The following is a 13,522-nucleotide window of genomic DNA, read 5'->3' as shown; positions in this document are numbered from 1 at the left end:
GTGTGCCTTTGTGTGCGTGACGTCTCAGCCACAGAGACGCAGAGGCGAGAATCTGCCAGCTGCGCTCAGGTTGGGGGTCCCAGCGTGGCCGGGACGGGGAGGCGAAGGTGGGCCGCGAGGGAGAGACCTGAGGGCTGGGAGGGGCCCCCGACATCTACCAGCACCCCGGCCCCAGCCTGCATGCGGTCACGCCCCGGTGTCTGAACGCTCATCGCTGTGTCCCCTTCCTTGGTGCAGGAGCCTGTGTCCCCCGAGCGCTCGTGATGAAGCAGCGTCTGGCTCTGATCGGCCTGGCCTTCCTGTGGCTGCTTCCAGGGGGACACCCTCAGCAGACAGCGGAGGACGCCTGCTCCCTGCATATTCTTGTCCCAGGCCTCAAAGGTAACCTCGACCGCGGCCTCCCGAGTGTGGCTGAGGCTGGAGCGCTGGTGCTGCCGCCGCCCGGGGTCTGAGCAAGATGCGCCTCAGTTTCCCCATCTGCCAAACTCCGGGTCGACTACATAAAGTCTACTCTTCCTTTGGCCAAGGGATTCTGAAATTCTGAAGCTAGCCGCCTATCTGCACCCCATAAAGGACACTAACATTCGTTCCAGGTGCCACACACATGACCTCGAATGACTTTCAGAATGAGATGGTCTCATCTGGCCCATTTTGCAGATAAGGACATTGGAGGCTCAGGGACATTTGGCAGTTTGCCGCACCGGGTCCCACCGCTTCCAAGCCAGTGCTCCGACACTGGTTCCTGAGAGCTCCTAATTTCTTCTTTAAAAAACAAACAAACAAACAAACCCCAAAAGCTCTTTGCTTGCCGGCTTGCTTGTAATTTCCTTCCAGTTGGAGTCTGCTGTGCCGAGCAGATGTGGCGGCTGGAGGTACCGGCCCCGGGAATGAGCATCTTTGTTTAGAAAAGACCCTGGTTTCTCCACAGCACAGGCAAGAGATTCCCAGATCTTGTAATTCCCAAGAAGGGTGGAGGGTCCAGTGCAGGATGGACATGTGGGTTCCAGCTCAAACGCTACAAAAACCCTTGAAGCAGGCGCAGGGCTCGTGACACACATCAGGTGGGCAGGCTTGGGCCTCTGGCTCTAGGAGCAAGCCACCAGGGTGCAGCAGGGCTGGCCCAGGACTCACTCCCCAAATTCCCTTCTGCCCTTTGCTGCCTGCTCCGTCTACACGGACCTGGCCAGGACACTGGGCCTTCCGCGGGAATGTCAGCTCTCCTTGCAGAGACAGAGGAAGCAGACTCACACTTAGGGGCTTTGGACCGTGATGAGAATGACCGCCCCCCAAGACAGAGCCGGGAGTCTCTGGAGACCAGACCCTCGTGGGGGCAGACGGGGCTTGTGAGGGCAGGCTGCAGCTGAGGGCGGCCGGGGCAGATGGCCTCAGTGAGCCGGACGGGGGGTGGGCGCCCTGGAGGACGACGCTGAGGCAGACCCTGTGCCCAGGGGCTCGTCCTCCAGCAGGTGAAGCCGACTCGTCCCCAGGTTGTGTGGAAGCCGTGGAGGGTGGTTTGGGCTGTGGAGCCTGCGTTCCAGACGCCCTGATGAAGCAGCAACGTTGCCCCATAGTCTCGATGGCCACAGTCTGTCCACACCAAAGCCACAGTTCCAGTAGAGAAACTTTTTCCCCACAATTTGTTTATTGGAGAGAGAGGCAGCGTGTGAGGAGGGGGTTGGGGCAGAGGGGGAGGGAGAGAGAGACTTGCAGGCAGACTCCACACTGAGCGCCCAGCTCCATCTCCGACGCTGAGATCATGACCCCAGCCAGAATCGAGAGTCGGATGCTTTTTTTTTTTTTTAAAGATTTTATTTATTTATTTGACAGACAGAGATCACGAATAGGCAGAGAGGCAGGCAGAGAGAGGGGGAAGCAGGCTCACTGCTGAGCAGAGAGCCCGATGTGGGGCTCGATCCCAGGACCCTGAGATCACGACCTGAGCTGAAGGCAGAGGCTTAACCCACTGAGCCATCCAGGTGCCCCAAGAAGCTTCTTACCAGACTTCCCGAAGTCCGCGCAGTCGGGTGTCCTGTGCTTGTCTCCAGCTTCACTGAGCTGTAACTGACAGGTGGAAGCTGCGTACGTGCCAGATGACGGGTGAATTCACAGAAGCCTTGTGAAGTGACGTCACCTCCCATCGTCCCCGTTCTGGGGGTGGGGGTGGGGGTGGAGGCCAGGACTGGGGGTTTCTTGTTCTGGCCCAGGAACAAGGGGACCGCACACCTTTGGGGACTTTGCTCCTCTGAGACACGCCAGCGGCTGGGGCCTGCTTCCTCTCCCACTGTGGGGGGGACGTCCACTGTAGAGGCAGGTGCTGGAGAGCCAGGAGCACCCACGGCCCTTCCTCAACCAGCCGCAAAGATGGGCAAGTGCCTACACCAAGTACCTGATGTCTTCCTTGTTGGGTCAAGAATGACCCAAATGCCATCAAGGCAACAGCTTTGTGCTTAGACCTTCTTGAGACTGGCAGGGAGACGAGCTAGAAGTGAGTACTAGCCACGTGTGCTTTGCACGTGGGAGGGAGGAGGGAACAGGTTGTCAATGATGAAGAATGAGCTGGACACTTCAAATGTTAGCCTCTCCCGGTAGAGACGTAACTTGTCACGTAGAACGTCACACGGTCATTGGTGCCAGATCACTGCCTGCTAAAGGAAAGGCTGTGGGGAGAGGACATTGGGCTCCCCGGGCACACAGTATGGCGTGCGTGCGAGTCTGCGGGGAGAGGCTTAGAGCAATACGGTCCTGAGGTTCTCATCAGCGGGGCCGCAGTTCTGAATGTCCCTGAGACCACGGATAGGGCGCAGCCCCTGTCTTCTAGGGTGCAGTGCACCCCGTCCTCAGGGTTGGGGGGCTTACCCAACCAGGGGCTCGGGAGGCTCTCTGCCTCTGAGCTCTGGACGCCCCCCTCCCAGGGACCACCCCTGCTCCCCAGCACTGGGTGAGACCGTGATGCAGAATCTTGGGGAGAACGGTGTTCGAGGGACTTTCTGATGATCTGAGACAAGACCCATGAGAGGTCACGCTCTTAGAAAGTTTTTCATGATATAGTAGTCCTCTCTCCCGCCTTAGGAAGAGGACTTGTGGGCTCAAGGTAGCACTTGGTGCTGCCCAGGGACTTTCCGTCCTCGGAGCCTTGCTACACACGCAGGTGCCACGCTCCATGCGACCTGCAGCAGCAGGGGGCGGGGGCAGCCGGGGAGCCCGCGGCCGTCCTGAGGCCTGTGTCCTCACTGCTTTCTCTCTGGGAGGAGTGCGGAGCTGGGTGCGCAGCGTTGGTTCACTGGCGGTCTGGTGATCTCAGTCCTTCCCCGTGAAGGCTTGGATGCACTAGGGACGGGTGGTCGAGACCTGCTGCCTCCTTCTCCGGGCCTGGCTCCTCCTCCGAGGGGTGCACGCGGCCCCGCCTCCCGCGGTGGGGCGAGCTCGCTGCATGCACATGTCGGGGAACACAGCAGGCAGCCTCTGGGGCTCCTCTTCCTCCACAAAAGCAAAGCTGGCGGCGTGCTTGGTGTACATTTCCTGCAAGTGCAGACAGAGCGCCTTTGTGGTCAGGGCCACTCTGGGGTGCGCTGGGAGACCCCGAGCTGGCAGGGTGTGCTCTCGGGCTTCCAGGGGTTCCCGCTCAGTGGGGGAGCTGGCACGCGGGAGCAGGTGCTGTCCCGCAGGCGGTGACACAGGCTCGCCTCAGCCCGGACCCCCTCAGGGGTACACTTCCCGCTCTCCCTGACACACGGGGAGGGCCCCGCTCTTTCTCCGGGCACCACCCCGTCGCCCAGCCCTCGCTGGCACCTGCACACCTGTCACTTCCATCCTGGCCCCTCACCTGTGCGGGTAGGGCCCCCTCTCAGAGTGTTTGCCCGTTGGGCGCCTGGCTATGGCGGGTCCCCACAAGTCACTTCATCGAGCCCTTTTCTATCTCTCAGTCTCGATTATGGCTTTTTTGGGTTGAAATTATTGTCGTATTTTATCTTCCTTTACCTTATGTCCTGTGCAGCTAAGGAGAATTCCCAGGTCAGCCTGACTCACGCCGGAGCCGCCGTCTACACCCCCCCCCCCCCCCCGGGTGACACACGGGGTCTTCTCCTCACTCCCGAGTTCTGCAGCGTCACCGCGTCGCATCTACGTTGCTGTCCCTCGTCTGTCACGTGTGGTTCCCTGTGGCGCTTGCGCTGTGGCCTTCCGTGCCTTCCCCTGGCGCTGGGAGGCCACAGCTCTTAACCTGGCCAAACCCTCACGGCTTCAACTGTCTGTTCTCCCTTTTCTGGAATTCCTCTGCGGTGCGCATGGGCGTCTGTGGGGCTTTTCTTCACTCTGCCCTTGATAACTGGGAATCCAGACACGACTCTCCAGTCCTCGACCTCTTCCCGTCGCTCCGTGAAAACATTCTCCGTCCTGACGCGTTTCGCAGCGTGGCTCGCGTCCTCGGCCACCCGGCTACTCGGCCTCTCTGTACAGAGATGCATTTCAAAATTACTTTCATGTACGCTGCAGCTTGATGAGCCATTCCCTTGTTAAATGAATATTTGGGCCACTTCCAGTTTTTTTACAGCTAAGAATAAGGTTGCAATATAAGACAAAATCAGAGAGGGAGACAAGCCATAAGAGCCCCTTGACTATGGGAAACAACCTGAGGGCCGATTGGAGAGGGATGCAGCAGGCGCGGGCTAACGGGGTCACGGCGCTAAGGCCGGCACGTGCTGTAGTGAGCACCGGGTGTTACAAGCGACTGACGCGTCACTGAAATCCACCCCTGAAACTAATAATACACTAGATGTTAATTTATTGAATTCAAATAGAATAAGATTATTAAAAAAAAATAAATTTCATAGGCGCCTGGGGGGCTCAGTTGGTGAAGCCTCTGCCTTCGGCTCAGGTCATGATCTCAGGGCCCTGGGATCGAGCCCCGTGTCGGGCTCCCTACTCAGTGGGGAGCCTGCTTCTCCCTCTCCCTCTGCCTGCTGCTCCCCCTACTTGTGCGCTCTTTCTCTCTCTCAAATAAATAAATAAATAATTTAAAAAGTTAATTTCACGTGCAAGATTTCTAGTTGGTTCTTTTTTTTTTTTAATTTCTTTTCAGCGTAACAGTATTCATTGTTTTTCCACCACACCCAGTGCTCCAAGCAATCTGTGCCCTCTATAATACCCACCACCTGGTTCCCCCAACCTCCCACCCCCCACCCCTTCAAAACCCTCAGGTTGTTTTTCAGAGTCCATAGTCTCTCATGGTTCACCTCCCCTTCCAATTTCCCTCAATTCCCTTCTCCTCTCCATCTCCCCTTGTCCTCCATGCCATTTGTTATGCTCCACAAATAAGTGAAACCATATGATCATTGACTCTCTCTGCTTGACTTATTTCACTCAGCATCATCTCTTCCAGTCCCGTCCATGTTGCTACAAAAGTTGGGTATTCATCCTTTCTGATGGAGGCATCATACTCCATAGTGTATATGGACCACATCTTCCTTATCCATTCATCTGTTGAAGGGCATCTTGGTTCTTTCCACAGTTCAGTGACCGTGGCCATTGCTGCTATAAGGGGTACAGATGGCCCTTCTTTTCACGACATCTGTATCTTTGGGATAAATACCCAGGAGTGCAATGGCAGGGTCATAGGGAAGCTCTATTTTTAATTTCTTGAGGAATCTCCACACTGTTCTCCAAAGTGGCTGCCCCAACTTGCATTCCCACCAGCAGTGTAGGAGGGTTCCCCTTTCTCCACATCCTCTCCAACACATGGTGTTTCCTGTCTTGTTAATTTTGGCCATTCTAACTGGTGTAAGGTGATATCTCAATGTGGTTTTAATTTGAATCTCCCTGAGGGCTAGTGATGATGAACATTTTTCATGTGTCTGATAGCCATTTGTATGTCTTCATTGGAGAAGTGTCTGTTCATATCTTCTGCCCATTTTTTTGTATGATTGTCTGTTTTGTGTGTGATGAGTTTGAGGAGTTCATTATAGATCCTGGATATCAACCTTTTGTCTGTACTGTCATTTGCAAATATCTTCTCCCAGTCCGTGGGTTGCCTCTTTGTTTTGTTGACTGTTTCCTTTGCTGTGCAGAAGCTTTTGATCTTGATGAAGTCCCAAAAGTTCATCTTCTCTTTTGTTTCCTTTGCCTTTGGAGACATATCTTGAAAGAAGTTGCTGTGGCTGATATCGAAGAGATTAGTGCCTATGTTCTCCTCTAGGATTCTGATGGATTCCTGTCTCACATTGAGGTCTTTTATCCATTTTGAATTTATCTTTGTGTAAGGTGTAAGAGAATGGTCAAGTTTCATTTTTATACATATAGCTGTCTAGTTTTCCTAGCACGATTTATTGAAGAGACTGTCTTTTTTCCACTGTATATTTTTTCCTGTTTTGTTGAAGATTATTTGACCATAGAGTTGAGGGTCCATATCTGGGCTCTCTCCTCCGTTCCACTGGTCTATGTGTCTTGGTGTTCACAGCTTTGTAGTAAAGCTTGAAATCAGGTAACGTGAGGCCCCCAGCTTTATTTTTGTTTTTCAACATTTCCTTAGTGATTTAAGGTCTCTTCTGATTCCATACAAATTTTTGGATTATTTGCTCCAGCTCTGAAAAATACCAGTGGAATTTTGATTGGAATGGCATTAAAAGTACAGATTGCTCTAGGCAATATAGACATTTTTTTTTTTAAAGATTTTATTTATTTATTTGACAGAGAGAGATCACAAGTAGGCAGAGAGGCAGGCAGAGAGAGAGAGAGGGAAGCAGGCTCTCTGCTGAGCAGGGAGCCCGATGCGGGACTCGATCCCAGGACCCTGAGATCACGACCTGAGCCGAAGGCAGCGGCCTAACCCACTGAGCCACCCAGGCGCCCGGCAATATAGACATTTTAACAATGTTTATTCTTCCAATCCAAGAGCAAGATCCTAGCAAACAGGATCCAACAGCACATTAAAAAGATTATCCACCATGACCAGGTGGGATTCATCCCTGGGCTACAAGGATGGTTCAACATTTGCAAATCAATCAATGTGATAGAACAAATTAATAAGAGAAGAGAGAAGAACCACATGGTCCTCTCAATTGATGCAGGAAAAAGCATTGACAAAATCCATCATCCGTTCCTGATTAAAATTCTTCAAAGTATAGGGATAGAGGGAACATTCCTGAACTTCATAAAATCTATCTATGAAAGACCCACAGGAAATATCATCCTCAATGGGAAAAAGCTTGCAGCCTTCCCGTTGAGATCAGGAACACGACAAGGATGCCCACTCTCACCACTCTTGTTCAACATAGTATTAGAAGTCCTAGCACCAGCAATCAGACAACAAAGAGAAATAAAAGGTATCCAAATTGGCAATGAAGAAGTCAAACTCTCTCTCTTCGCAGATGACATGATTCTTTATATGGAAAATCCAAAAGACTCCACCCCCAAACTACTAGAACTCATACAGCAATTCAGCAACGTGGCAGGATACAAAGTTAATGTGCAGAAATCAGTGGCTTTCTTATACACTAACAATGAAAATATAGAAAGGGAAATTAGAGAATCGAGTCCATTTACTACAGCACCAAGAACCATAAGATACCTGGGAATACACCTAACGAAAGAGGTAAAGGATCTGTACTCGAGGAACTACAGAACACTCATGAAAGAAATTGAAGAAGACAAAAAAGATGGAAGAACATTCCATGCTCTAGTTGGTTCTTTTCAGTGCTTTTTACTTTTGATCGTAGGTGTCTATCCTCTCTTGCCTTTATGAAAATATTCAGCGTCTTATTTCAGGGTCAGACGCCGATGGCCCCAAGGGTCACGTTCCTCTGGTAGTTCTCTTCCAGGTGTTGGTGTCGCTTGGGTGTGTGCAGGCTCTGGGTGGTGGGCTCAGTCTGTTAGTCGGTATTTCTTGCGGGTCTATCAATGTGTCCCCAAGTATTTCTACTGTGATAGTTTCCTTTCTTAAGAACCGTAAAGTACGCAGAGACTTAAGGGCCACGTGTGTGCTGGGCCTGTGTGATCCCACCCTTCAGCCGGGGGCTGCATGGAGGCTTCCCCCCAGGGGCACGCAGGTGACCACAGGCTGTTGCTGGCACTCTGCTTTTCTCTGTGTTTGGGGAAGTTTAAACAGGATGCCCCCTCCTTCAGGCCAGACAGTCAGTTTGGGGCATCTCGTTGGGGCATCTGTAAGCTCAGTTAAGCTCCTCACCAGGCTCGCAGGCCCAAGGAGGGTCACAGAGAACTGAAGTAGCCTGGACGGTGGCCGGTGTTGGGTGCACCTGGGGGGTTACGCGGACCCCTGCTGGCACACGCAGCCTCTTGGGGGAGTGGTACAGCCGTCGGGCAGACGAGCTGCGTGATATGGTCAAGGGTCTGGTCACTGGGGAGAAGAAGCAGCCGGTGAGCGGATCAGAAGCGCAACCTGGAGGGTCCGGTTGGACGGTGGGACGGTGGCCGTCACGACCTGGGCTCCCGAGGACGGTTTTAGAAATGAGGCATTATTTGTCTCCACATTCAGCCTGTTGGTGGTTTTAAGAAGGTACATAACAGGGACGCCTGGGTGGCCCAGTGGGTTAAAGCCTTTGCCTTCGGCTCAGGTCATGATCCCAGGGTCCAGGAATCGAGTCCCGCATTGGGCTTCTTGCTCTGCAGGAAGCCTGGTTCTCTCTCTGCATCTGCCTGCCTCTCTGCCTGCTTGTGGGCTCTTTCTCTCTCTCTTACTGACAAATAAATAAAATCTTAAAAAAAAAAAGAAGGGACATAACATAATGGAGTCTGTGTTTTAGGAAGCAGGTTTGGGTGTGGATTAGAGTGGGATGGGGGGGAGGCCTGGGGAGGGACCCTGGCGTCTCCGTCCAACTCCAGCCTCTGCCCCCGCCGCCGCCTCCGCCGCCCGTGGGCGTCCCCACATGCATGCACGTCTGTCCTGCGTGGGCCGCGGGAGCACGGTCCCCAGAGCCGCAGGGAGCCCTGGGCCGGCCCAGCCGGGCCAGGGCAGGGAGTGGGCCGGTCCGACCGCACAGAGCTTGGCAGAGGCTGCGCTCCGCTGATGAGGGAGACGGAAAGCAGAGACGACCCCGGGCCTGGGGCTTGCCGGCGGGAGAATCTGTGTGTCCGCGAGAACCAGGAGCATCCCGGAGGGACTCACCTCTGGGGAGACGCCGTCGGGTCGACGTGCGGTGTGCGGAGCGTGGGGCATCAGGAGACGAGTAGCCCAGCTCCCCGCTCAGTTCTGAGTGAGACCAGCGGCAGATCAAAGATGAGCAAGTGACCGCCCAGACACGCCAGGCCCCGTGACGAGGGCCGGCGGCACGCGGCCTGGGCGAGAGCAGGACACACCCGGCCAGGGAACGCGAGCCAGGGGGATACGCCCGCCGGGTCTCAGGCTCCCCACCCCCGAGGGTGCGCGGCTTCCCCTCAGGCCGAAAGGACGCAGTGATGTGGACGCGCCTGTTTATTCTTCCCTGGAGCACCTGCCGGATACACACACAGCCAGATACAGAGGGACACCTGGCACGGGACAGCCTCGAGGCGCCTGCTCTCCTCATGCTGCCCTGAGGGCAGAGGGGCAGGCACGGGGGTTCTCAGGGAGCGCTGTGCACCAGAGGGCAAGCTAGCCCACAGGGATACTTGGAGAAGGGGACGCAACATCCCTGGACGGGGAAAGGAGGGCCCAGAAGCAGAGTCTCAACACGGATTCGGGGCAGGGACCCTGAGAGCCTCAGTGGTGGAGGGTGGGAAGAGGGGGAAAGCCCATGGGGGTGGGGGACGGTCAGGGTAAGAGAGGAAATGTCTGCGGCTGGGGCCGGGGGGAGGAAGGCCAGGGGGCGCGGCTGGCCGCCACAGGGCGAGAAGCCGAGGCTGGGATCTGTGCTCAGAAGGAGGTCCTAAACGCCGTGACTTCTTCCACAGGGGATGCTGGAGAGAAGGGAGACAAAGGTGCACCCGGACGGCCTGGAAGAGTCGGCCCCACAGGAGAGAAAGGTACCTGCCGCCCCTCGGCCCCGCCAGTCTGGCCCTTCCCAGCCCCCGTGGGGTCTGCCCAAGAGGGTGCAGCCGGTGCGGCTGCTGCAGCCACAGGGGAGAGGAGGGCGTGCGGATGCGAGGGGGGTTTGGTGCCGGCGTAGCGAGCCAGGGTGCAGAGTGCTCCGCATGCCCAGAGACAGCGCGGCCTGGGAGCGGCGCACAGCACCGGCCATCTCGTGCGGCTCCTCATCAGCCTCCTCTGCAACATGGGGTCATTCGGGAGTGTTGCATGCACACGTGCAATTGGGAGGGTGTGCGAGAAACTCTGAAGGTTACGGAGGCACGTGAGCAGATCAGGAGGCGTGTGATCAGTGCTAGAGGAGTGTGAGCAGATCAAGAGGCGCAGACAGATGAGGAGGTGTGCGAACAGATGAGGAGGTGTGCAAGCAGTGAGGAGGTGTGCGCATGGATGAGGAGGTGCGCGTGCGGATGAGGAGGTGTGCAAGCAGTGAGGAGGTGTGCGCACGGATGAGGAGGTGTGCAAGCAGTGAGGAGGTGCGCGCACGGATGAGGAGGTGTGCAAGCCATGATGGAGGTGGGTAAAGAGAGGAGGTATGTGAGCAGATGAGGAGGTGTGCAAGCAGTGGTGCAGGTGTGCAAAGGACCGAGGGACAGACTTGGGTGGGGCGTGGGGGGTTCTACAGGGGAAGGCTCCTGTGGCCAGCTGATTCTAATTGCTGAATCTGTTTCCTTCTAAGTACAATCGTGTAATTCTCCATTTCCCCTGGGGTTGTGCTGAGTCTTACAGGGGGTAGTTGTCCGTGCAAAGTAGCCGCGCAGTAAAGGGGTAGAAGTGCTTCGTCAGCGTTTGCGCTCTGTGCTCTGGGACTCAAACTGCGGCCCGTCCCGCTGGTCCCCCAGCCAGTCCTGCAACACTGGAGAGCGAGGCGGTTTACAGTTTCTGGAAAGTTATTATGACGATGCAGATAAAGGCCACTGAGTATATATATATTCAAGCCCATGCACTGTTTTTTCACTTTTTTGAGGTACAATTTATGGACATTCTCCTTTTGATGTACAAGTGATGACTTTGATAGCTGCGTCCACCCGGGAAACCTTTGTCATATTCGAGACCCAACATCTCTGTCACGATCCTTCCATTAGCCTTAAGGATTTCTATTTCCTTTTTTAAAAATTTTTAAAAAGATTTTACTTATTTATTTGACAGACAGAGATCACAAGTAGGCAGAGAGGCAGGCAGAGAGAGAGGAGGAAGCAGGCTCCCTGCTGAGCGGAGATCCTGATGACGGACTCGATCCCAGGACCCTGGGATCAGGAGCTGAGCTGAAGGCAGAGGCTTAACCCACTGAGCCACCCAGGTGCCCCTGATTTTTATTTCATGTTTTCTCCTTTACTCATTAAAAAAAACAACAAAAAACCAGTTAAAAAAAACAAATGAACTATTGTCCTAGTTCAAAGTTCGAAGCATATAAAATGACTCACAGTGAACGCTCTCTTACGTCCCAGGCCCCCCGGCACCTTCCCCAGCAACAACACGGGTGGTTGACTTCTCTTTACAGACGTATTTTATGAATCAGCAAGCACACAGGCAAACATACACCCGATTCTTCTCTCCTCTTGTACGAACAGTCGCACCATATACATATGGTCCTGAATTTCCCTCTTTGACTTAACAAAGCGCCCGGATCCTTCCACAGAGCACAGGCACGCCCCTCATCCTCTCGTGCGATGACCTGCTCTCCCATGTGTGAACTTCCACGCTTTAACTGGTCTCCCATTCCTGGAGGCCTCTGCTGTAGAGAATGATCTCGGATGCGTCATTTGTAAATGTCCGCGAGTAGGGCCTGAAGATAAACCGTGTAATTGCTGGATCAGAGTCTGAAGATAAACCGTGTAATTGCTGGATCAGAGTCTGAAGATAAACCGTGTAATTGCTGGATCAGAGTGAGGTGCATTCGAAATCTGGGTAGAGGTGCCCTCGGGGAGATTGAGACAGTGTCACAGGCAACGCAAGGAATGCGTCTCCTGCTGCCCTCCCTGACTTAGGGAAGCCGCCCGTCTGACAGTCATAAAATGCCACCTTAGTGAGGATGACTTCGCTTCTCTTATTATGAATGAAGTAGAGTCATCATCTGGGCATTTAAAAGTCATTCGTATTTCTTTTCTGTCTTTTGGGTCTTCTCTTACTTTTTCTTTGGTTGTCTTCTTCTATCTTTAAAAAAAGTTTTAGGTTCTTATTCTTGATATCTAAGATACTTTTGTACTTGTGTTTTTTGTGCATATCTCTGAGTATTTCCTTCGAATACGTTGCCTTAAGTGGAATTTGGAACTTTAAAGAGGCCATCTGGGCATACATTCTCATGCCGGTCCATGCATGTCACCTCCAAAATGAGCAATCTTCCCGAGGTTTGGGGAGCACTTCACCCCTGCAAATGCGGGAATGAGTGAAGCAGGAGCGCCTCTCCCGGCGCCCCCGCGAGAAGCAAGGTAGTGGCCATCCCCGCAGAGGCCAGCCCAGCTGACCAAGTGGAGAGCTGACCAGGGGGCCGGCGGGGCGGAACTCTTCTCAGAGTTCTTGGGTTGTGATAAGTTAACAGTATCACAGAACTGAAGTGCTTGTAGTTTTTATTGTTTACTTTTTATGGAAGTGGGAAGGAGAGTAGACAGATTGTCTTATTTTATTACTGAACTAATTATGGAATTTATAGAGCGATAAAAGGGATTTCCTCGACTTCTTTGTGTGGGCGATTTTATGTTTCACAGTCAGGAAGTAGATAGCTCCCCTGCTCTAGACAGTCTCAAAGTCATTTCACGATCCTATTTCATCAATTTTTTTTTTCAAAGTAACGACGTTTGAGCTCAGCATGCAAGTGGCAGTTGAGTCCTACCTTCATTAAGTAACTGGCTTGTTTCCAATTTTTCCAACATATGCTCACGGTAGAAAGTTTATATACACCTGACGAGGTGAGAAAATCACCATAATAAAACCACGGAGAGATTGGCACTTACTTTAGTATATTTCTTTTTTTGTGCCTTTTTTTGCTTTGCTATAATTGTAGTGTCCACATAAATTTGCATCTTACTTCTTTTTTTAATTTAAAAATTTTTTTAAGTAAAACAATTTTTTTGATGTAGTGTTCCATGGTTCATTGTCTGTGTACGACACCCAGTGCTCCATGCAGTCCGTGCCCTCCTTAATACCCACCACCGGGCTGCCCCATCTCCTCCCTCCCTCCCCTCTGAAACCCTCAATTTGCATTCTAGTTCTTAAATTTAATGTGACCATTTTTCATGCTGTGAAGTAACGTTAATGGATGCCCAGTGTCCACGGGTAACTTAAAAATCCCACCCTGGGCGGAGTGCTCTAGTGTGGAGTTCTCTGTGGGGTTAGGGCGGAGAGAGGAGCCTGGACCGGCCCTTTACAGCCCCGTGCGGCAGCGGCCGGGTTAACCAGCACCACTTCCTCTGAGCACCCCAGTCCCCGAGTCTTGAGGGTTGGACTCATCAGGGGTCTGGCACCGCCACTGACGGAATGAGCAGCTCTAGTTTGGGGTCTTTGCTAAGCGCA

The 13,522-nt window shown here is 53.3% G+C and overlaps 1 protein-coding gene across 3 annotated transcripts in view; it reads left to right on the top strand.

Annotated features, from left to right (window-relative positions):
- LOC116596248 (collectin-11) overlaps positions 1 to 13,522 on the top strand; it is a 69,598-nt gene that overhangs the window by 3,869 nt on the left and 52,207 nt on the right. For 2 of the 3 annotated variants that reach the window (XM_032353421.1, XM_032353424.1), the window contains exons 2-3: positions 238 to 381; positions 9,880 to 9,951. In XM_032353421.1, the coding sequence (XP_032209312.1) occupies positions 264 to 381; positions 9,880 to 9,951 (190 nt within the window). In that variant the 5' untranslated portion in view covers positions 238 to 263. The remainder of the gene's footprint in view (positions 1 to 237; positions 382 to 9,879; positions 9,952 to 13,522) is intronic. The other variant, XM_032353423.1, reaches the window with a different exon arrangement.

The sequence above is a fragment of the Mustela erminea genome, chromosome 7, assembly GCF_009829155.1.
Source record: "Mustela erminea isolate mMusErm1 chromosome 7, mMusErm1.Pri, whole genome shotgun sequence".
In the NCBI taxonomy this organism is placed as follows: domain Eukaryota; kingdom Metazoa; phylum Chordata; class Mammalia; order Carnivora; family Mustelidae; genus Mustela; species Mustela erminea.
Note: the sequence above shows the minus strand (reverse complement) of the source record. Positions and strands in the feature narration are given on the sequence as shown.